General features: G+C 42.9%; 1 protein-coding gene across 1 annotated transcript in view; it reads left to right on the plus strand.

Annotated features, from left to right (window-relative positions):
• The window catches only part of ENTPD5 (ectonucleoside triphosphate diphosphohydrolase 5 (inactive)), a 30109-nt gene extending 8030 nt beyond the window's left edge, over nt 1-22079 (plus strand). The window contains exons 2-15 of the mRNA XM_021679553.2: nt 548-621; nt 3983-4268; nt 4922-5001; nt 6819-6962; nt 11849-11924; nt 12854-12889; nt 13219-13307; nt 13599-13678; nt 14524-14585; nt 15607-15708; nt 16831-16971; nt 17673-17729; nt 18742-18857; nt 21455-22079. Coding sequence (XP_021535228.1) covers nt 4052-4268; nt 4922-5001; nt 6819-6962; nt 11849-11924; nt 12854-12889; nt 13219-13307; nt 13599-13678; nt 14524-14585; nt 15607-15708; nt 16831-16971; nt 17673-17729; nt 18742-18857; nt 21455-21541 — 1287 coding nt within the window. The 5' untranslated portion in view covers nt 548-621; nt 3983-4051 and the 3' untranslated portion in view covers nt 21542-22079. The remainder of the gene's footprint in view (nt 1-547; nt 622-3982; nt 4269-4921; nt 5002-6818; nt 6963-11848; nt 11925-12853; nt 12890-13218; nt 13308-13598; nt 13679-14523; nt 14586-15606; nt 15709-16830; nt 16972-17672; nt 17730-18741; nt 18858-21454) is intronic.
• Nucleotides 22080-23716: the final 1637 nt, after the last annotated feature.

A 23716-nucleotide genomic window follows, 5' to 3' on the forward strand; every position in this document is an offset into this window, starting at 1 on the left:
GCTAAGGGAGGAGTGAAGGATCAAGAAGGGAATGAGTTAACAAAATGCCACGTAGTTAGTTGCAAACTAGCACAAAGGTGAATGTGGCTCATGAAGCTAGCTTGATTCAGAAGGGCTGAAATAGGAACAAAGAGCAAAAGGCAACCAGCAGTGACAGCAAGGATTCATGGGAAACAGGCAGATATGAGCAGGTGAGCACCCAAATGGGGCCCAGGTTCTGTGGGATTGTGGTCTGTCTCTGGGTGACAGGGAAGAAGGGAATCCAGAGTGTGAAGCTCTAGGGAGACTGCCTAGGGAGTATTAGTGTTTACTATAGAGACAAAGATATATTGAAAAGACCTTAGAAGGAAATGAGAACAGTGACAAACACTAGCTGGCACCAAGGTCTCAAAAAAATTGAAGAGGGGGCTTTGTTGGGGTGAATAGGCGAAAGTGAGCAAGGGATGTTGAGAAGACCAGTTCGGAAAGGAGTGAATTTAAGTATACTGATGTGTATACTCCCCAGTCTACAGAAAGTAAACTTGACTAGCTGCATTATTTTGAGTAGCATATGAAACATATAATTGACACATTGGAGAAACAATCCTGCCTTGGAAGTTTGGAATCGTGATCTTCCAATGGGTAGGTAATTAATCTCCTGTTGGAAAGAAGTCAGCTATTATATTCTTGTTAAATGGATAAGATCCCGTGCCTGAGTTACTGGATCACTGTTCATCCTTTCAGAGTATTTATTCAACACCTACTGTGTGCTAGCACTGTTCCAATGCCAGGAACACATCAGTGTATACAACAAACAAAAATTCCCACCCATAGATAGCTCACATGAGCATGGCAGGGAGCAGGGAATCTGAAAACAAAACAAAACAAAAAAAAAACACTGAAGTAATAAATTATACAGAAGATGGAAAGTGCTATGGAAAAAAATAAACAGGGGGGCGCCTGGGTGGCTCAGATGGTTAAGCGCCTGCCTTCGGCTCAGGTCATGATCCCAGGGTCCTGGGATCGAGCCCCGCGTTGGGCTCCCTGCTTGGCGGGGAGTCTGCTTCTCCCCCTCTCTCTCCCTCTGCTGTTCCCCTTGCTTGTACTCTCTCACTCTGTCAAATAAAAAAATAAAATCTTAAAAAAAGAAAAGAAAAAAATAAACGGGGAAGGAAGGTGGAAGATGTGCATGTGGCCAGGTGGGTTGCAGTTTTAAATAGGATAGACAGGGAAAGTCTCAAGATGACATCTGAGCAAAGACTAACAAAATGAGCAAGCTTTGCAGGCTGGGGTCACATGAAAAAGGATGCCGTTCTATATACTCTAAATTGTAAGCCTTTCTAGTACCATTCTTAGCGAATCTTAAAAGAAAAATGAGATTGGAAATGGTGTTAGAAGGTAGGGATTGAAAGCAGAAGGGGTTATTGGATGTTTTCATCCTTTGCTTTCTCTAAAATCTACTGTTTGTTTACACTGAGCACCTGGTATGACTCTGCACTTTTTCACGCCATGAAAACAGATACCTAGCATGCATTTTTTCCCCCTTGAAATCTCTTTTGGAAGAAAAACAAATGTTTGCTTAATGGAAATCGAAGCCTGAGAGGTTTTTCAGAAACCACAATAATAGAGAAAATATGAGTGAGCCCGGCAAAGCTTCTATGCAATTAGTCACAGAGGTAGAGGAAGGCTGGTGACTGGAAAGCCCCTAACTGTTCTTTCTGAGGGAAAAAAGGGACCAAGGGCTGGATATGGCTTGAGCCCTGGACAGGGCAAGGGTCCATTAATACGCAGAGAATCTGAAAGGGTTGTTTTTGTTTTCAATTATTTAGATTGATCTACATGACTAGCCTGTTTGCTGTAAAAGAATCAGCCAAAGGGAGTGATTTAAGATGTGAGTATGAATCTGGCCAAGCAGTTGCCCTATTTCAGTATTGTTTACCTGGGATAAAGTTTCCTTTGAGACTATAAAAGGTTTTTGGTTGTTTCTTCTCCCTAGCCAAAACCTTTATTCTTAACTATCAAGTAGAAGTCCAGCCTTGAATTGTGTTCAAACTGATCATTCTAACTCTGCCTTTCGGTACCTCAGAACTACTGTAGTTATTTTAAATAGTTCAAACTCCAAATGCAGTTAACTTCAATTTACATAATTTTATACAATATGTCACCTTTGGGAAGAGAGACATTTTGATAAAATGAACCCTAGGAGGTCAACAAACTTGAGAATGAGAATCCTCAATCTGTATTCCAGATATACTCAGTTATTCTGTTAGAAATAAAGGGACTGGACAATGGGAATTTTGGAATTAGATCTTGATTAACCAGCTACTTACATAGGGAGAAGTACAGAGATGAAAGCTGGAACAGGACACTCAAAACTGTTTTGAGCAAAGTACATAAAGGGCAGTTAAGGAAGCCTTAAATGTTAGAGGATTGTTATGGCATTCTTTATGAATACCAGGAGAAAATGAAGCCTGGAGCAAAGACAATATAGCTCATCCAGGAGACATTTTTTCATGTAACCCTACTCTAGGTTTTCAGCATCATTTTTATCCAACCGACTATAATACACAGATCTAAAATAAAACTGAGCACTAATGCTAAGATTTTTGTCTTTGCTAAGAACATATTAAGAAATATAGGCAGTAACTTGCCATAAGGGAGGCTTTTGAAATCAGAGAAAAAAGAAACGTTGGCAAGAATGAAGACTGATTTCTAATCAAGATTTCACCATTGACCTGCTTTATGACTTTCAGCAAGTCAGTGAACCTCTCTGGCTTACTTTGCCCATCTGCCTTAAGTGTTTTTTTGGGTTTTTGTTGTTGTTCTTGTTTTTGTCTTTTTTTTTTTTTAAAGATCTTATTTATTTATTTGTCAGACATAGAGAGAGAGAACACAAGCAGGGGGAGCTGCAGGCAGAGGGAGAAGGAGGCTCTAGCTGAGCAAGGAGCCTGATGTGGGACTTGATCCCAGAACCCTGGGATCATGACCTGAGCCAAAGGCAGACACTTAACCAACTGAACCACCTAGGCGGTCTTTTTTTTTTTTTTTTTAGAGAGAGGGTACAGGGGGAGGGAGAGAATCCTAAGCAGGCTCCACACCAGACGTGGGGCCTGATGCTGGGCCCAGTCTCACAACCCTGAGATCATGACCTGAGCTGAAATCAAGAGTCGGATGCTTAACTGACTGAACCAGCCAGGTGTCCCCATCTGCCTTAAGTTCTTACTGGGATAACATGGCCTGAAACCTGTGAAGGATGTTTTTTAAAACCATAATGGTCCGGGAGCCTGGCTGGCTCAGTTGGAGGAGCATGCAGCTCTTGATCTGTGGGTTGTGAGGTCAAGCACCATGTTCAGTGTAGAGATTACTTAAATAAATAAATAAACTAAAAAAAACCCCAAACAAGCCCACAATGGTCTGTTTAAGTGTTTTTAAATTAAGCTGATGTCCCTAAAATGTGATTGTATGTACAAGCCACTGGCAGTATTATTGGTCACAGGTAGCGGTCCAATAGCCTGAGTTTTGAAGGCTGTAGATACCCCAATGCTAGTGACTTTATAACTTCTTTGTAACTTTATGACTTTAATTCAGAAATTAGAACATCTTATATCAACCAGAAAAGACAAAAGAGAGGGAAAGAGGGAGGGAGAGAGGGTTAGTATATGATCTAAAGACAAAATTGTCAAAATGGAAAAGGAGTCAGTTAGACTCAACAATAAGAGCAGGGTGGCAGAGAAGGCCTTGAGAAGAGAGATCTACCGTACAACTGAAAGCAGAGAAGGGGGAAATATATTTTAAATCCCATTTTCCTTTTGCAACAAGATACTCTTCAGAAAAAGGTGCTAGGAGCCTGTGTTACCCTGGTCTAGCTTGTTATGCTGGTTAGGAAAAATAGAGAAGGAGCACCTTGGGGGAAGGGGTGGGATTTCTGCAGTGGGTGTTTCTTCCTTTACAGGTATAAACAAAAGACCAGTTAGTCTAACCATGTGTTTCTTTGTCCTATAAGCCACTGCAGGTATATGAACAACATTGCTTCTGCAGCAAAAGCCTAGACTCACCACACCTTGGGAAGAGAATGGCCACTACCTGGGGGGCAGCCTTTTTCATGCTGGTGGCCTCCTGTGTTTGTAGCACTGTCTTCCACAGAGACCAGCAGACTTGGTTTGAAGGTGTCTTCCTGTCTTCCATGTGCCCCATCAATGTCAGTGCCAGCACATTGTATGGAATTATGTTCGATGCAGGGAGCACTGGAACACGAATTCATGTTTACACCTTTGTGCAGAAAATACCAGGTAAGTGTAACTGGTACCCTTACCAGTGCCTATTAATCCACACTTCAGCATCTCCTTCCAGAAACAAATGTGCTGAGAGAATGCGATATGAATTATGGTAACTTACAGCTACTGAATGTCTTTCCTCAGAAAAGATTTTGGGCTATAATTGAACATATGGTTTAATTCAGTGTGAAATTAGATCTGGGTTGCCTGTAGTCTGAAACCCATATGTCCAAGAAGTATAGCTGTAATTTGTCCTTTTCTCTAAAGTTAGTTGATGCTCCAGGGTCCAGAATATTGAGAATATTGGAAGTGGTCATGAGAGAGGATCACTGCCATCCTTGGAGAAGGAGATGAAGGGACCTTGAAGATTAACTTTTTCTGAATTTCCAGTGTTCTCAAGTTACGTATAGAGCCTAGGGGCAGCAGTAGGAGCTAGGTATCCACCCCGAGAAATGCCAGAGGGACTCTCAAGAATTGCCCGTCGTCTTCTCTCCCCCTACCCAGTACTCCTCCTGCAAGCCACTCCTTACAGGTTGGATTACTTGGGATGGCTTGGAGGAATACCAGGTTGATCTCGTGGGTCATATGATACAGAGCCCCCTATCAAAAGCAGCCTAACTTTTGGTAATTAGCCGTCTCTCTTCTGTTTTGTTCCACGGACAAAATAGGACAGCTTCCAATTCTGGAAGGGGAAATTTTTGAATCTGTGAAGCCAGGACTTTCTGCTTTTGTAGATCAACCTAAGCAGGTGAGTTTTTTACAATTAGATGTTTAGATTCTTAATGCTTTGATAACTTTACCACACAGCTGCTGTTAAATACCTCATGCTGTTCACTAGTGATATTGAGGCTATGTGTAAGATCAGTTTTCTCTCCTCAGCTATACTGGATAACAGAAATTATACACCCCAAGCTCACTAGGGCTTGGGCAGAAGGAAGTTAGAATAGATTGTGGACATGCAGGGATGATGCCATCTTTTAAGAGATTGTTCCCTTTGTATTTACTGTTTAAGATTTTGAGTTGAAGCTGTCAACTGCATTGATTAATGTAGATGCAGAAGATGGACATGGAGGGGCGTCTGGGTGGCTCAGTTGGTTAAGCCGCTGCCTTCGGCTCAGGTCATGATCCCAGGATCCTGGGATCGAGCCCCGCATCGGGCTCCCTGCTCAGCAGGGAGTCTGCTTCTCCCTCTCCCTCTCCCTCTGCCTGCTGCTCTCCTTGCTTGTGCTCTCTCTGTGTCAAATACATAAATAAAATCTTAAAAAAAAAAAAAAAAAGAAGATGGACATGGAGTTCTATAGAGTGTGAGGTATAAACATGGCAGTTGAGGCAACATAGACCCGATGAACTTCGTTTCAAAGTACCCTGATCTAGGACAGACCATGCATGCCTATACTCTAGAAATTAGGCAAGAACTTATGAAAACAAAAATCTTTGGTTATTAGAGGATGAATGAAGAGTTTTGTTGTGACTATATTTCACATTTGAGCACCCATGACATGCTACACCCAGTGTGTCAGAGACCAGAATATTGAACTTTGGTAGCAAATGTAAAGGTATTGTTCCGTGTTACAAGCATAATCATTAACCAAAGGAAAACCTTATATTAAAAATAGCTTGGCGGGGGGCGGGGGGAGCGGGGGGGGCGGGGAATGTCCTGGGGCACCTGGCTGGCTCAGCCGGTAGAACATGCAACTCTTGATCTCAGGGTTGTGGGTTCAAGCCCCATGTTCTGTGTAAAGATTACTTAAAAATATAACCTAAGAAGAAAATGGCTTGAACTTGAAGAACTGAGAAGATGTCTATTTTCTCAGTTCACTGTTCTGAAATGGTAAATACATCAGAAAATTAGGAGCTGTTGAAAGCAACTACGTTATCAGAAACTGATTTGACATGTAGAGAAGATTGTGTTGTGGTAGCTAATAATTATAATAATTTAGAGGCAGCGTGTTGTCAGATGTTCACTCAGGGAAACAGTGGATTTGAAATAATGGTTTTTAATTTCATAAATTTAGTATCTACTGTGTACTGTGTGTGTAGGTGCAGGTGATGCACATGTGAACCTGATGTGTTCTGTCCTTACAGAGACTGTAAAAACCGTAGCACGACAGCCACCCCAGCGTTTGTGTGGCAGGTATACGCACTCTGCCTCATCTAACGCGCTCAGCAGTTTTGTAGTGTTATGAGGTGTATCTACCTCATATATATATAGGGAGGAAACCAAGCCCCTGTGTTAAGCCACAGGGCTAACAAACAAGTCTTTCTAAGTCCACATCCAGTGTTTTCTTCACTGTACCCAACTTTCTGGCCTAAAGCTAATTTATGAGGCACAAAATAACAGTCAGTTAAAATGACCATGCTATGACAGAATCATTTTTGTTATTACTCAATCAAAATTAAATGGATTTTCCTTCAAAGAAGCCTACTTCTCTGGGTTTCTTCTACAGAGCAGAGTGTGCATGGAGCCCTCTGCTGCCTCACTCTTAATACCCCAGAACATGCTGAGGGAAGAGACAAGTGCCCCTAAATGACTTTCACTGGATGAGTAGGTCATCTCTTTTGAAGGGTGCTGAGACTGTTCAAGGACTCTTAGAGGTGGCGAAAGACTCAATACCCCGAAGTCACTGGAAGAGAACCCCAGTGGTCCTGAAGGCAACAGCGGGACTGCGCTTACTGCCAGAACAGAAAGCCCAGGCTCTGCTCTTTGAGGTAATTTTTGAAGTCCTTTGCATCTTGGATGATTCTTTTTCCCTATGTGAATATTTTCTTCGTGGGTTTTTAGCTTTCTGGTGCGTGACTGCTACTTTAGTATTCCACCGTTGCTGAAGCACTGGGGTAACTGGGCACTTATTCTAGCTACTTACTTACATTTTTAAATGTTACTCTTGAATTTATACAGCTTTTCCTAAAGAAGTTTAAAGTACTTTCTGTCCATGATGTTCTTAATTCTCCTAATTTGTTAAAGCATAATCACAGAAATTATGTTTAGCCCACTTTATTGAGGTAGAACTTAAAATTTCTGCATTTTAAGTGTACAGTTAAATGAATTTTGACAAATACAGAAGTTTCCTTGTACCCCTTGGCAGTCAGTTTCCCCCTCCCCTGAAGTCAGGCAACCACTGATCTGCTTTCTACCATTGTAGATTAGTTTTGCTTGTTCTTACCTTTCATATAAATGTAATTACACAGTTTATGTTCTTTCTTTTTTTTTTTACATCTGACTTTTTTCCTCTCAGCATAAAGTATTTTTTTAATTAAATTTTTTATTTTAATCCCAGCATAGTTAACATACAGTGTTATACTAGTCTCAGGTGTATGGTATTAGTGATTCAGCAGTTCTGAACATTACTCAGGGCTCATCATGATAAGTACGCTCTTAATCCCCATCACCTATTTCACCCATGCCCCCTCACCTCCCCTCTGGTAACCATCAGTTTGTTCTCTATAGTTAAAGAGTCTGGTTTTTTGTCTCTGTTTGTTTTATTTCTTAAATTCCACAGATGAGTGAGATCATATGGTATGTCTTTCTCTGACTTATTATGCTTAGCATTATACTCTGTAACTCCATCCATGTTGTTGCAAATGGCAAGATTTCATTCTTTATGGCTGAGTAATATTCCATCGTTTATATATACCATATCTTCTTTATCCATTCATCTGTTGAAGGACACTTGGGCTACTTCCATAGTTTGGCTATTGTAGACAATGCTACAATAAAACCATAGGGGTGTATGTATCCCTTTTAATCAGTGTTTTTTGTATTTTTTGGATTAATACCAGTAGTGCAATTACTGGATTGTAGGGTAGTTCTATTTTTAACTTTTTGAGGAACCCCCATACTGTTTTCCACAGTGGCTGCACCAGTTTTCGTTCCCACCAGCAGTGCATGAGGGTTCCCCGCCTTTTTTTTAAACATCCTCCCCAACACTTGTTTCTTGTGTTTTTGATTTTAGCCGTTCTGACAGGTATGAGATGATATCTCATTGTAGTTTTGATTTGCATTTCCCTGATGATGAGAGTTGTTGAGCATCTTGTCATGTGTCTGTTGGTCATTTGTATGTCCATTTCAACTTCTTGTTCAGATAAAAAATTTAAGTAGGAAGCTTTTTTAAACTCAAAATTGTTAACATTACTGAACATTTATTTTGCAAAAAGCATGTAAACTAATAAGATTTAAATTACATATTATGAAGAATATTTATAGGTGGGATCCCATTATAACAAAAATCACAGTTGGGGCAGGGTGCCTGGATGGCTCAGTTGTTAAGCATCTGCCTTCGGCTCAGGTCATGATCCTGGGGTCCTGGGATCGAGTGCCACATCGGGCTCCCTGCTCAGCGGGAAGCCTGCTTCTCCCTCTCCCTCACTTGTGTTCCCTCTCTCACTGTGTCTCTCTCTGTCAAATAAATAAATAAATAAATAAAATCTTTAAAAAAAAAAATCACAGTTGGGGCGCCTGGGTGGCTCAGTTGGTTGAGAGTCCAACTCTTGGTTTTGGCTCAGGTCATGATCTCAGGGTCATAGGATCGAGCCCCAAGTGGGGCTCTATGCTCAGTGGGGAGTCTGCTCGAGACTCTTTCCCCCTCCTTCTCCCTCCCTCTTTGCCCCTCCCCATGTGTGCGTGCTCTCTCTCAAGTAAATAAATAAAATCTTTTTAAAAAAATCACAGCAGGGTGCCTGGGTGGCTCAGTTGGTTAAGCGACTGCCTTCAGCTCAGGTCATGATCCTGGAGTCCCTGGATCGAGTCCCACATCGGGCTCCCTGCTCGGCAGGGAGTCTGCTTCTCCCTCTGACCCTCCCCCCTCTCATGTGCTCTCTCTCATTCTCTCTCTCTCAAATAAATAAATAAAATCTTTAAAAAAAAATCACAGCAAAAAATGATTCTGTATTATAAGTATGCTAATTCAGAGCTCAAACTCCATTTTCCTTTGACTGTCAGCACAGAGGGCCTTAGTCCCTTGTCCAAGAACAAGCTGCCTAGCATGTCTGCATGAGAATCTGAATCCTGATTCCTCATTCATTTATTCATTTATTCAGCATATGAGTGCTTACTCTGTACTGGGCACTGGTGAAGTTCCCGGGGGACATGCTGCAGGGAGCAAAAAAATGGCAATTAGTCTGTGTCCTGGTAGAGCTTGCATTCTAGTTGCAGGCGGACAGAAAACTAAACAACTCACTACGAAGTATGTCAGGTACTGTAGATGAGATGGAGAAAGAAAAGCAGGGGAAGTCAACTAGGGAATGCTGGTGGTGGTGTGGAGGGATACTGCTTTAAATAGGATGGTCAGGGAAGACCTCATTGATTAGATGCATTTGATCAGAGGCCTGAAAGGAATAAAGAAGCAAGCTATACAAGACATCTATAGGAAGAATATTCCACGCAAAAGAAATAGCAGGTACAAAGGCCTAGAGCATGAAATGTGCTTGGCATGTTCAAGGAACAGTATCCGGGAGGTCAGTGCAGCTGGAGGGGAAGCAAGTGATGGAAGGGAAGTCGGAGGTGAGGTCAGAGAGATGTGAGGGGTTTATCATGTAGGGCCTTAAAGGCAAGTGTAAGGACTTTGGCTTTTTCTCTAAGAAGGAAGTCATTGGAGGGTCTTGAGCTGAGAGGCAGGATCTGACATCTGTTTTAAAAGCACCACTCTGGGGGTGCCTGGATGGCTCAGTTGGTTAGGTGTCCAACTATTAGCTCAGGTCTTGATCTCATGGTTGTGAGTTTAAGACCTGCTTTGTGCTCCATGCTGGGTGTGGAGCCTACTTAACTAAAAAAAGGGGCAGGTGCCTGGGGGGTTCAGTTGGTTGGGCATCTGACCCCATGGCTCAGGTCATGATCTCAGGGTTGTGGGGTTGAGCTAGCTTTGGGCTCAGCGCTCAGTAGGGAGTCAGCTTGAAATTCTCTCCCTCTCCCCCACCAACACGTGGACACACTCTCTCTCTAAAATAAATAAAGATAGGGCGCCTGGGTGGCTCAGTTGGTTAAGCGACTGCCTTCGGCTCAGGTCATGATCCTGGAGTCCCAGGATCGAGTCCCGCATCGGGCTCCCTGCTTGGCAGGGAGTCTGCTTCTCCCTCTGACCCTCCTCCCTCTCATGCTCTCTCTCATTCTCTCTCTCTCAAATAAATAAGTGAAATCTTTAAAAAAAAAAAAATGCTTAAAATAAATAAAGATAAATCTTTAAAAAAAAAAAAAAGAGGGGCGCCTGGGTGGCTCAGTTGTTGAGTGTCTGCCTTCGGCTCGGGTCATGATCCCGGGGTCCTGGGATCGAGCCCCGCATCGGGCTCCCTGCTCAGCAGGAGGCCTGCTTTCTCCCTCCCCCACTCCCCCTGCTTGTGTTCCTTCTCTCACTGTGTCTCTCTCTGTCAAATAAATAAATAAAATCTTTAAAAAAGAAAGAAAGAAAGAAAGAAGCACCACTCTGGTTGCTGTATTAAGAATAAACTGTGGGGGCACCTGGGTGGCTCAGATGGTTAAGCGTCTGCCTTAGGCTCAGGTCATGATCCCAGGATCCTGGGATCGAGTCCCGCATCAGGCTCCCTGCTCAGCAGGGAGCCTGCTTCTTCCTCTGCCTCTCTCTCTCTCTCTCTCTCTCTGTCTCTTATGAATGAATAAATAAAATCTTAAAAAAAAAAAAAAGAATAAACTGTGGGCAGGGGAGAAGAATGGAGAAGGCAAGAGCAGAAACTCTCTGTGTTTATTCCTGTTTGCTTATCTGTCTTCTCTTTAAAAGCTAATTTATAGATCACTTAACTGGCTTTTCCTGGATGAAACAGAGTCCAGAGGTCATCACATGAAGTGTTTCATCCTATCAGGAATGAGAACAGTCAGCAGACCAGAGTTCCTTCTATTCCTGTTTGGAAAGTCTCCCCCTTGCCTCGTGATAATCATATTAAAAAATAAGACATAACACCCATGTCACTGACCTATATTTATGGAGAGTCAAGGGTGTGTGAGATGTTCATTCCCATCTCCTAAAATAGGATAAATAAATCTAGATCTGGGGTCTCTGTGGACTCATGAGGCCTCAGCCATGTGCCTGAATCTAACAGGGGCTGACAGCAGAGTACACCAGCCTATGGACATGAGCCCCCTTTATGAACAAGGGCAAAGACCTGCAGAATTTGGTGCGAGAGTAGAAGAGATGTTTCTATAGCCTCAGGAGCTGCCCAGTCCCAACTCTTCTCTACCATCCGTTTATTTTGTCATCTAAGAAATGAAGTGGGAAAGGGTTGTCCTAGCTTCGTGCCCAGGCAGGATTACTAAGCTGTTAAAAAAAAAAAAATTACAGGATCCTGATTTGAGCTGGAAGGGATCAAATGTATGCCCTTTCCTAGGTCCAGTTCACCTATAAATTTCAATAGTTTGGTTGAGATTTATTTTAAAGTCAGAGGAATCCCTGTGTTTTTTGTTTTTACAAGAAACCAGTAATGGCTTGTGTAGTTCCTTCTCTAGTTTTTTAGGGAAAAGGAATATTCTGCTAACATTTTATCTAGGGAAATGAAGACTGTAGTTTTCTAAGCCTTAATAAGATATAGGCAAAATACGGAAATCTTCTTTATTGCCTTAGGGAATCCAGACTTTTTCCCTTTTTCTTTAGGTAAGAGAAATCTTCAAGAGATCACCTTTCCTGGTACCAGATGACAGTGTTAGCATCATGGACGGATCCTATGAAGGTGGGAGAGGTGTTAATACATGTTCTGAGGGGAGAGGGCCAGGATTAATAAAAGATTTGATTAAAAGAACTGGGAGTAGGGGCGCCTGGGTGGCTCAGTCGTTAAGCGTCTGCCTTCGGATCAGGTCATCATCCCAGGGTCCTGGGATCAAGCCCCGCATTGGGCTCCCTGCTCAGCGGGAAGCCTGCTTCTCCCTCTCCCACTCCCCCTGCTTGTGTTCCCTCTCTTGCTGTGTCTCTCTGTCAAATAAATAAATTTTTAAAAATCTTTAAAAAAAATAAAGGTTTGCCTGGGTGGCTCAGTCATTAAGCGTCTGCCTCTGGCTCGGGTCATGATCACAGGGTCCTGGGATCGAACCCTGCGTCGGGCTCCCTGCTCAGAGGGGAGCCTGCTTCTCCCTCTCCCACTCCCCCTGCTTGTGTTCCCTCTCTCCCTGTGTCTCTCTCTGTCAAATAAATAAAATCTTTAAAATAAAAAATAAAAGAATTGGGAATGGGGATGGGGTGCTGAAGTAAAAGGAACTAAATAAGGAGAAGCAAATAAGCCAGGAGGGATGGGCTAAGAGGAAATGGAAGGACAGGGAGAAGGAAAATGTATGTTTTCGATACAAAATTTTATTTTTATTTTTATTTATTTATTTTTAAAGATTTTATTTATTTATTTGACAGAGAGAGACACAGCGAGAGAGGGAACACAAGCAAGGGGAGTGGGAGAGGGAGAAGCAGGCTTCCCTCCAAGCAAGGAGCCCGATGTGGGGCTCAATCCCAGGACCCTGAGATCAGGACCTGAGCTAAAGGCAGACGCTTAACGATTGAGCCACCCAGGTGCCCCTAGACACAAAATTTTAGAGAAAAAGACCAAAAATGAGGTCAAGGAAGATCCGGGGAAAATGCTCTGAGATGTAATCCCTGTTTTTCTCTCTCTTTCAGGCATCTTAGCTTGGGTTACTGTGAATTTTCTGACAGGTAATACATTCTCAAGCTTATTCTAAGACATTAACTGGGTTTCGTACAGGGTCAAAGAGTAAATAACCCTTTTGCTTGTACTGTGTTTAAAAAAAAAAAAGGGAAGGAAAAGATAGGAAGTTAATGTTTATACCCTGTCTTCAAGGCCTCAGCTACCACAAGAATCCCTATAGGTTAGCACTCACGTACAGCCTCCGGGGCTGGGAAACAGTGGAGTGTTTATATGGAACACCTGCAGTATACAACAAGAGCAGGAGAGAGATTGCAGACAGAGGAGTGTTGGGCTGTCCTGGAAGCAGAAGATACTCAGAGCTGGCTCTCATTCACAGGTCAGCTGCATGGCCACAGCCAGGAGACTGTGGGGACCCTGGACCTGGGGGGGGCCTCCACCCAAATTACGTTCCTACCCCAGTTTGAGGTGAGTTATTTACACAAAGCTGGTTAGCAGCCCACTTGGCAAGCATATCATGGTGCCAAGAAAGTCGTGTCCCATTTTCAGACAGTAGCTCCGCCACAGTTAATGACTGGGTATGCTTCCCCTGCCCCGCCCCACCCTACTGCTCAGAGTCCCTTTGATTCCTCCAGCCTTGTGAGATCAGCAGCTTAGTCTGTCTCTTTCATCTCTGATTTTTTGGGGGAGGGACAGGGATGGTGGTGTTAACACCTTCAGACAATTGCAGATCCTGAATAGTCTTTTTCTGATTTGCAGAAAACCCTGGAACAAACCCCTCAGGGCTACCTCACTTCATTTGAGATGTTTAACAGCACTTATAAGCTCTATACACATAGGTGAGGAGGGGGACAGGGAGGAATAATATTTCATGTTGCATGATTGTCCTAACTTTTCAAAGCATTTTCACATCTGTTATTGTATCTGACTAGCCTTACAAAGTCTCTGCCGACCCCCAAAGGTCTGGTAACTGAAACCAAAGCCACTTACTGAAGCCCAAGGACCCAAGAGGTTTCTCCATTCTTGGCCTCAAAAGTATAGAATAAAGGGTCAAAAGTTTTCTCTAGAGAGGAGTGCCTAGGTGGCTCAGTCAGTTAACTGTCTATCTTTGGCTCAGGTCATGATCCCAGGGTCCTGGGATTGAGCCCCAGGCAGGCTCCCTGCTCAGAGGGGAGTCTGCTTCTCCCTCTCCCTCTGTCGCTCCCGCCCACTCATTCTCTCTCTTTCTCTCCCCCCCACTCTCTCTCTCTCTTCCCCCAAATAAATAAATAAACTTAAAAAAAAGTTTTCTCTAGCGAGAGGACACTTGAAGAATCTTCAGCCAAAGATCTCTGCCAACTCCTTGAGTTTGCTTTCAGATGTTCAGAATCCATCCTTGGATTTGATCACAGTGGGGCTGGAAGCTAAAGTAATGAGAGCTTTTCTGGGCATGGTTCCCAAGGTGGGATCCTAGAAAGTGTCACTGGCTCTGGCCTTTAAATCATAGGCGTGGAAAGTTCTGGATGGCCTTGATCTGAACTGTGCAGAAATTACCACTTGTCCACACAAGATGAAGAGGTCACAGAGAACAAGGTTTTCCCCTCTCCAGTGGGAGACAGAGAAACCATACTGCTTTTGAAAGAGATCGCTTTAGGCTGGAGAACTTCAGGACCAGCATGAAATTAGTCAATCCTGTGTTTTACAGTTACTTGGGATTTGGATTGAAAGCTGCAAGACTAGCAACCCTGGGAGCCCTGGAAACAGAAGGTTCGTCTGGTACCTGTGCTGGTTGGGGTGTGGTGAGAGTGACACCCATATGCAGCTTGCCTTTCCCCTTCCTTCACAGTGATTTTGTAGAGGAAAGGGTTATGCTGATTTAGGAAGCATGTATTGTATAATGGACATGATAATAGCAGATTCTTTTTCTACTTTATGTTGTGTTCTGTTGTCTTAGTATACATTATTAGCCATTTCTAGAATGAAGTCTATATATAGGGGCAACACCTGTGACCAGGAGGCTGCTGCAGAAATTCAAAACTCCAAGAGTGAATGCGGCAGAAGTTTGCTCACGCCCTTAGTTGTTCATGGGAGGTGCAGGAAGCAACATCAGTCCACTTGCAAAGGTGGAGTGACTGAGCAACTTTATTCATCTCTTCAAAGGTGGTAGAGCAGTTAAGAGCTCAGCTTTTGGGGTCAGGCAGAACTGGGTTCAGTCCCACTTTGTGATTTGGGGCAAGTTAGCTAACCTTTCTGTGCCCCTTTCCTCACCTTATATGAGATTTTGCATTTAATATACTTTTTACGGTGCCCGGCTCACAGTAAACTCTTATTGTGATGACGATTGTATAGCATTTCAGAGTTTACAAAATATCTTCAAATGTATTTCATTTAAGCCTCACAACAACCAATGAGAAAAGTAGAACAGTATTTTTTCCCTTTTTTTAGGCAGGAAGGAACTTATTCCATTGTAAGTTTTGGATTTCTTTGAGATGTGATGAAAGCCATGGACCCCTCTGCCAAATGCACAGATGCACAAAAATTTATCTGTAGTTTTAGAGGGTTCACCAACCCCACAAAGCCCATTTGTGAACCCTGAGTTAAGAATTCCTGTCGTAGGATGAAGTCATGGAACTACCTACTTTTTGGTAATTCCTTTTAACTTGACTGGCTTCTTGCTTGCATGGGTGTGTGCATGCTTGCGTGTATGCGTGTGTGTGTGTGTCTCTCACTCTTGCACACACCCTCTCTCAAATCCTTGCCTCTTACTCTGTGGTCTGGCTTCTTTCAGGGACTGATGGACACACTTTCCGAAGTGCCTGTCTACCGAGATGGTTGGAGGCGGAGTGGATCTTTGGGGGTGTGAAATATCAGTATGGTGGCAACAGAGAAGGCAAGCGATGTTTTTTCACTGGTTGAAATTACCTTTACAGGGGCGCGTGGGTGGCTCAGTCGTTAAGCGTCTGCCTTCGGCTCAGGTCAGGATCCCAGAGTTCTGGGATCGAGCCCCGCATCGGGCTCCCTGCTCCGCGGGAAGCCTGCTTCTCCCTCTCTCACTCCCCCTGCTTGTGTTCCCTCTCTCGCTGTGTCTCTCTCTGTCAAATAAATAAATAAAATCTTAAAAAAAAAAAAAAAGAAATTACCTTTACAGTAGAAGTCTGGAAAAGTTCCATGGGAAATGTTTTCCAGACTCAGGAGAAGCTTGTCTTTTGCAGGGACTCATTCCAAATAGATCTTGGTATGCAGTAGAGGAGTAATGTGAAATGACAGTGAACAAGGCAACCATCCCTATGTCCTACTCTTTCCCTGCCCAAGTGTTGTGGATCCATTAGAAACCTGTTCTTAACCTGGGTCTAATGCTTTAAGGGTCTCTGCCCTCCTCAAGGAGAAACTCTGTCTAGAAACTCTAGATTCCATTAATGTTTAGCTTTTTAAATTATAGTAACATTTAAAACTGAGACATTAGAAGGAGTAATTCATCTTGGTATTATAAAAAGCAAAGACCTTAAAATCAAGGAAAAATCTCGGGTGCCTGGGTGGCTCAGTTGGTTAAGCGACTGCCTTCGGCTCAGGTCATGATCCTGGAGTCCCGGGATCGAGTCCCGCATCGGGCTCCCTGCTCGGCGGGGAGTCTGCTTCTCCCTCTGACCCTCCCCCCTCTCATGCTCTCTCTCTCTCAAATAAATAAATAAAATCTTTAAAAAAAAAAAAAATCAAGGAAAAATCTCAATTTTTCCAGTGAAGGAAGCGGTGAGATTTCTGGATGCTTCTGGCTAGGCAGCAGCTTGAGTTGGATATGGCTATTTTTGGTGAGCACAGGTTCGGGAGGGAAGCTGCCATGGGGAAGCAGGTGCCTTTCCTCCAGAGTGACAGGGCTATGGAAGTTTTTCATCTTTGTCAGCCCTTTGTCCTGAGCCTCAATATTCTGCTTTCCTTGATCCTCCTGTTGTTTCTTTGTTGGCTCCCAACAGCTTGCCTCAGCGAGCTTTCATTTTTCTCACCTTTGCCGTGGCAGGGGAGATGGGCTTTGAGCCCTGCTACACTGAAGTGCTGAGGGTGGTCCAAGGAAAACTTCACCAGCCAGATGAGGTCCAGAAGAGCTCTTTCTACGCTTTCTCTTACTATTATGATCGTGCTGTTGACACGGACATGATTGGTAAGTTTACTCCAGGAATCAGCCTGGGGAGGGAACTGGGCAAAGCTGTCCTGAGGAAGGGAAAGGGAGAAGAGGAGCATTTGAAATGCTTTGTCATAAGTGATCACATTGCTCTTCTCCAGTGCTGGCTGTTGGATGACAATTGCTGCAGTGGAAGGGTGAATATGATTTAGAATCTTTTGCTAGAAAGTGGCATAAAGAGACACGTATGAAGTCTGTTTTTTTAATATTTTTATTGAGGTATAACATAAAATAAAATATGAATATTTAAAGTGTACAGTTTACTAAGTTTTGACATAGGTGTATACCCATTAAGCCATCACCAAATTCAAATAATATGTCTATTACCCCAAAAAGTTTCTTACTCCCCCTTGATAACTTTTATTTCCTTATCACAATAGTAATGCTTTTTGTTAGCTGTGAATGTATGTGTGTGATCTGTGATGGCCTGAGATATGAATTAATTTCCTATTTTCTATTTTTTTAACAGATCAATTTTTTTATTGTGGTTAAATATACATAGAATAATTATTAATAAAATAGACTACATAGATTATATTATATGGCTATGTCATGTTTGTTTAGCCCATTCTGTAATGTTAGAAATTTTACTTATGGTTTTTCATTATTATAAATAGCACAAAGGTGAATTTCCTTGTTTCCTTGAAGGCTTTTTGACATTAGCTACTGTTTCATTTTAGATTATGAAACAGGGGGTGTTTTAAAAGTTGAAGATTTTGAAAGAAAAGCAAGGGAAGGTAAGTGCCAGTGGAAGCCTGTGAAGACGAGTCCATACATCTGCGCCTGCGAACTGCAGTGACCCGAAAGTGACCTAAAGCACCGCAGTCAGCAGAAAGCCTCTCAGAAGGCTGGTTTCCTGTTTTTTGCCCGGAATTAAAAGCATTAAGTGGCATAGAAATCCATGGGAATACAAGAGGCTTTGGGGAGATGGTGAAAATCTTTTCTTCTTTCTACATTTCTTTCTTCCTTCCTTTTTTTTTTTTTCTATTGAAGTATAATTGACATACAGTGTTATATCAGTTTTAGGTGTACAACATATAGATTTGATATACATTATCCGGTATTTGGCATGATAATATAGTCACTGTCTTTCGCCATACAATATTATTACAGTGTTACTGACTATATTCCCTATGCTGTACTTTCCATCTCTGTGACTTATTTATTTTACAGCTGAAAGTTTGTACCTCTTAATTTCCTTCACCTATTTTTCCCATCCCCCTACCCATCTCCACTCTGGCAACCACCAGTTGTTCTATTTAAGAGTCTGGTTTTTCCTTTGTTTGTTCATTTGTTTTGTTTTGGGGGGAGGGTTCTACGTATAAGTGAAATCATATGGTAGTTGTCTTTCTCTGTCTGACTGAACTTCACTTAGCATAACACCCTCTAGATCCTTCCACATCGTAACAAGTGACAAGATACCATTCTTTTTTATGGCTGAGTAGTATTCCAGTGTGGGTGTGTGTGGGTGTGTGTGTGTGTATATTATGTATACATATGTATAGAAGATGTGTGTATACATAATATATAATGTATATTACATATTATACAATGTGTGTATAATGTACATTATGTATACATACACACACACCACGTCTTCTTTATCCAGTTCTAGTCTTCATGACTCCCCGGCATCAACCACATGGAGAATTCTGCTTTGCTTATCCTGAGTCTATATTTAGAGGAAATCATATACCTGCCAGTTGGCTGCAAACTTGGATTCCACTCTTCACTCTCCCTCCCTTTCAGTGTGTGATAACTTGGAAAACTTCACCTCAGGCAGTCCTTTCCTGTGCATGGATCTCAGTTACATCACAGCCCTGTTGAAGGACGGCTTTGGCTTTGCAGACAGTACTATCTTACAGGTAAGAGAGAATCACAAAACAGTCCACTTCTTTGGGAATTAGGAAAAGCACTTGTGTAGTAATCAGAGTGGCTGCAGGTGGAATTATGCAGGGTTTTTATTAGGGATGTGGGCAAAGCGCTGTGTAAGACACCATGAATGTGGGAAATTAGCTTGATGCAATGGTAGCTTCTAAGTATATTCCCAGGCACGCTATCCCAGGGGTCACAGAGCAGAAAGGCTTATATCCCAAATCAAGGTGTCCAAGTCACATGGTTTATTAAAGCAAGTTCAAAACTCAGGGCAAGAAGCAAAGGGAAGAAATGGGTTAGGAACACACAGGATAGGGTGCAGGCAGGTTGGAAGTGCCATACTTCCAAAATCCTGGGTTCATATGTCCTGCCTCTCTCTCTGCTGCTGATAGTATGGTTATAAGTACTAGAGCTGATCAAGGGGGTACAGGGACAGAAGGTGCCTGTGGCCATCAGACAAATTTGCTCAATTTAGAGAGGCACAGGGGCAGGTACACTGGCTGGTAGCATTCACTCATTAGCCCATTAGATGGTTTTATTTGGCAGAGGACAAAAGGGTGTCACCAGTGAGTGGCTTATTCAAGTTCTCAGTAGTGTTGAATGCCTTGTGTATTTGTAGTATGTCTTATGTATTTTATATGTGTCTCATATATTTAGTGTTCCTTGAATCTTGGGTCCCTCTTTGTCTTCCTGCTCTGTCCATCTGTTTCAGCAAATGCAGGCTCCACTTTATCTGTAGGAAATTATTTATCTATTCTAAACACATCTTTTATGTTTCGTCCAGCCCATTTACTTTGTTGTCTTCTGTACCACAATTGGATAACTGTACATTATGGTTACAAAGATAATGAAGATACAGTCTTATCCTCAAATAGCATATAGTCTCTTAGAGGAGATGTGACAGAAACACAAGTATGGCACAGGCGATTTTGAACTCTGGGCTCAAGTAGGTAGACTCTACTTTGTTTTTGAAGTGCCCTTGCTCGTGCTGCTTCCCCTTCCTGTTTCCACACTTCCAGATGAGTTTACATTGCTTCCTTTCTTGTGTTGCACAGATTTTGTAAACTCATAAACTTTGCGTTAAATCCACTAAATTTGGATTTAACGCGTTTGTCTGACAAGAATATCGGCATTTAAGGTGCTTAACAAGGAATCACTTGCCAGTAGACTCAGTATCACATATATTTAAAGGACGGCTCCATTGTCCATCACATCTGGGTTCACGTTCTGAGTCTGCGAGCTTACCAGCTCTGTAACCTTAAATGACTTACTTCCTCTAACTCTGAGGTTTCTCGTCCAAACTTAGGGATCTTTAGCGTACCTATTTCATAGGGCTGTTAGGAAAATTGAGATACTGTACGTAAAGCACAATGCCTGGCACATAGTAAGTTCTTAATCTTGGCATTATTAGTGTAGGCATTTCACACCAGTTGGGGATAGATTTGTGGATAAGAAAGGTCATCCTAAGTCCTTAATACATACAAAGTTTACTTCCTCTACTTAAGGATCAACAGTAACCACGTCATTTAAAGACCGTTTTCTGCCATTTCCAGTGCTGGAGTCCTTTTCATCTTTATCATTTCAATGGTAGCAGAATTAAATTCAGTGACAGGCAGTTCCCTGGCCCAGAGGTCACTTCACTTCAACTTCTTTACCCCAGGCTGTGAGCCCAGTCCCGAGGGCAGAGGAGCATTTGGGAGTGGGGGCGGCACTCCCAATTTGACTCATGTGCCACAGACTAAATCTCAAGGTGACGCTCACATGCCATTCTTCCCAGTTTTTGGCACAGTGCCTAGCGTAGATTTCATCAGGTCACCGCAGAAGTATTGTATCATAAGAAAGTAGTTCTAGAAAGAAAGACTAAATCCAGTCCACTGGTTTCCAGACTCTTGTGTGTGGTGTGATCAGTGGTAGCATCACTGTTCAGCAGAAGCTTACACAGAAGGCCGGTAAAGCTGATCAAAGTGGAGCTGTCTGGTGGAAGCAGAGGAAGGGGGCCTGGAACCCCTTTAGCACTTGGCCTCCCTTTCTCCTTCGAAGCACTTCCAAGAACTCCTAAGAGTCTAAAGAAAACAATTTGATAAATACTGACCTAATCCGTTTGTTATGTAGTGGAGGAAACAGGTCTAAACACTTGCCCGAAGTTACTGAACTAATTGAGGCGCAACCTGTCTAGAAGGCCTTAAATGCCTTGATTGGTTATTAATTAGTGCTTAAGAAGTTTTGGTTGTTTACAGAGTATGAATTGAGAACTTTAGTATGTTCTTTGCTACCCCTAAATCTATTCCCAACTCCTCGTGTATTTAGTTCCGGGATTAGGGAAAGAATTCAGAAGCCTCTGTCTAGAAGGCCTGGGTGAGACCACTTCCTGGGCCAGAAGATTCAGAGGCCAGATTAGCAGGTGTAAGCTACGACAGGAGGGAAACTGTTACAGAAGGGGTAGTGGGAAGCCTCCCAAGACTGGCTACCCCAAATTTTACCTTGGTTTGGCCATGTGGATGATCTTTGTAGATACTTTCTGCCTCTGTCATGCTTGCTAGAGTTGAAAATTGATGACAATGTGAGCTTTTATTTTTTTTCTCAACAGCTCTCAAAGAAAGTGAACAACATAGAGACAGGCTGGGCCTTGGGGGCCACCTTTCACCTGCTGCAGTCTCTGGGCATCTCCCACTGAGGCCAGGCCCTCCTTCTGAGGACTGCATTCTCCAATAACCTTTTGAAAAGTAGAAGGAGAAAGGACTCAGTCATGTTCTGAGCTGGTCTGAGGATAGCCTGGACTGAAGCCAGCAGCTGGATTCGTCAGGTAGAACGGGCTTTTGGACACAGGTCTTGCCCTTGAGTCTAGAGATTTGGGTCTAATTAATTTTATACATCTAATGTGAACTATTGACCTAACCACTCTGCTTGCACAGCTGGCGCCAGAGTCTAAATCTTTGAGATTCTTCGTGTGTCACAGAGCCAAAAGGAATAGCTTTGGAACCTAACCTTGGAGAGCCCAGGGACAGGTCCCTGGGAACCAAAGAAAAATCTCATTGCAATCCTTTGAGTGCCTCATTCCTTTGAACGTACTATTTTCCTTTTACATGTTAAACTAAGCCCACTGATTGCAATCCTGTGAGCTAGCAACACCAGTATTTTTCTCCTCCCTACACATTGCCATGTCCCACCCTTACTTCCACCCACCTCCCCTAAAAAAGAGAAAGAAAAAAAATACCTGGTTTTGCTTTTTTCATGTGTAACTCAAGGGGGGAAAAAAGGTAATGTATCTGAAATTATGTGATCCTGCTTTATGCCAGTTCCAGTCAGCCAGCTGAGAGCCATCCTAAATCTTGGCAAGATGGAGAGCAGTTCCTAGCTGTGCAGACCCCAGCTTAAAAACGGAGGACAGCCAGTCTCTAGGGACAAAGTTTGGGAGGGTGTGGCTCCCTTGAATAGACCACCTTCTTTAATCAACTTTTAATCAGACAACCCTGGGATTAACTAACATATCCAACTTTATAGGAATGTGTGTGTGTTCAGTGCCCGTACCTCCTCCCAGGCTAATGTGTTTAATTTCTCATCCTAAACATGTTTTCTTTGTATTTCTTTTTTTTTTTTTTTTTAAAGATTTTATTTACTTATTTGACAGAGAGCACAAGTAGGCAGAGAGGCAAACAGAGGGAGAGGGAGAAGCAGGCTCTCCAAGGAGCAGGGAGCCCGACGTGGGGCTCGATCCCAGGACTCTGGGATCATGACCTGAGCCGAAGGCAGCCGCTTAACCAACTGAGCCACCCAGGCGCCCCGTTTTCTTTGTATTTCTAAGAAATACATATACCCTGGCCTCTAGATTTTGGTCACAGCTCCTTTCAGTTTGCCCTTTTATTCTCTGTTTTTTAGCGATATCTCTTCTTGCCCTGGCCCTGATCATTTTAGCTAACTTTCTCTAAATTATTTGCCTAGTTCCACAGTTTCTGAGATCCTTCTTGGTGGTACCTAACATTTGATTTGGTTGGGCATTTGGACCCCCATCAGTACAGTGGATTCTCTTTCTGAGTTTGATGCTCAGAGCTCTTGATTTTTGTGAATTATTTCCCCTAAAAGTCATTATCTTGTATTTTTTTTTTAAGATTTTATTTATTTATTTGACAGAGACACAGCGAGAGAAGGAACACAAGCAGGGCGAGTGGGAGAGGGAGAAGCAGGATTCTCGATGAGCAGGGAGCCCGATGTGGGGCTCGATCCGAGGACCCTGGGATCATGACCTGATTCAAAGACAGATGCTGAATGACTGAGCCACCCAGGCGCCCCATTGTCTTGTATTTTTTTTTTACATGACATTATCTGCTGCTTGTCTACCCACTTGAGTGCTGTTGGACTTGAAAGATCTTTCTATAGTCTGGCTCTTTTGCCTTGGCTCCTTGCCTCCAGCTTCTTCCCAACAGTTTATAGCCCCCCAAACTTGTAGCCTTCACAGTAGATTCTTTCAGATCCTTCAAAAACGATGCTAATATACCTGGCACTCACATTGGTTCCTGGGGAACCTTATTATTTTAATTTTATTTATTTGACAGAGAGAGCACAAGTAGGCAGAGTAGCAGGCAGAGGGAGAGGGAGAAGCAGACTCCCCGCTGAGCAGGGAACCTGACGTGTGGCTCAATCCCAGGACCCCGGGATCATGACCTGAGTCGAAGGCAGCTGCTTAACGACTGAGCCACCCAGGTGCCCCATGGGGAACCTTACTTTGTAGTCATTCCATTCAATCAGTATTTGACATCTGGTATGTGCAAATAACTAGGCAAATTTCCATATCCTCATCCCCCAAATTTTAGTTGTTTTTTTTTTTTTAAAGATTTTATTTATTTATTTGACA

This window comes from Neomonachus schauinslandi, chromosome 9, assembly GCF_002201575.2.
Source record: "Neomonachus schauinslandi chromosome 9, ASM220157v2, whole genome shotgun sequence".
NCBI classification, from domain to species: Eukaryota; Metazoa; Chordata; class Mammalia; order Carnivora; family Phocidae; genus Neomonachus; species Neomonachus schauinslandi.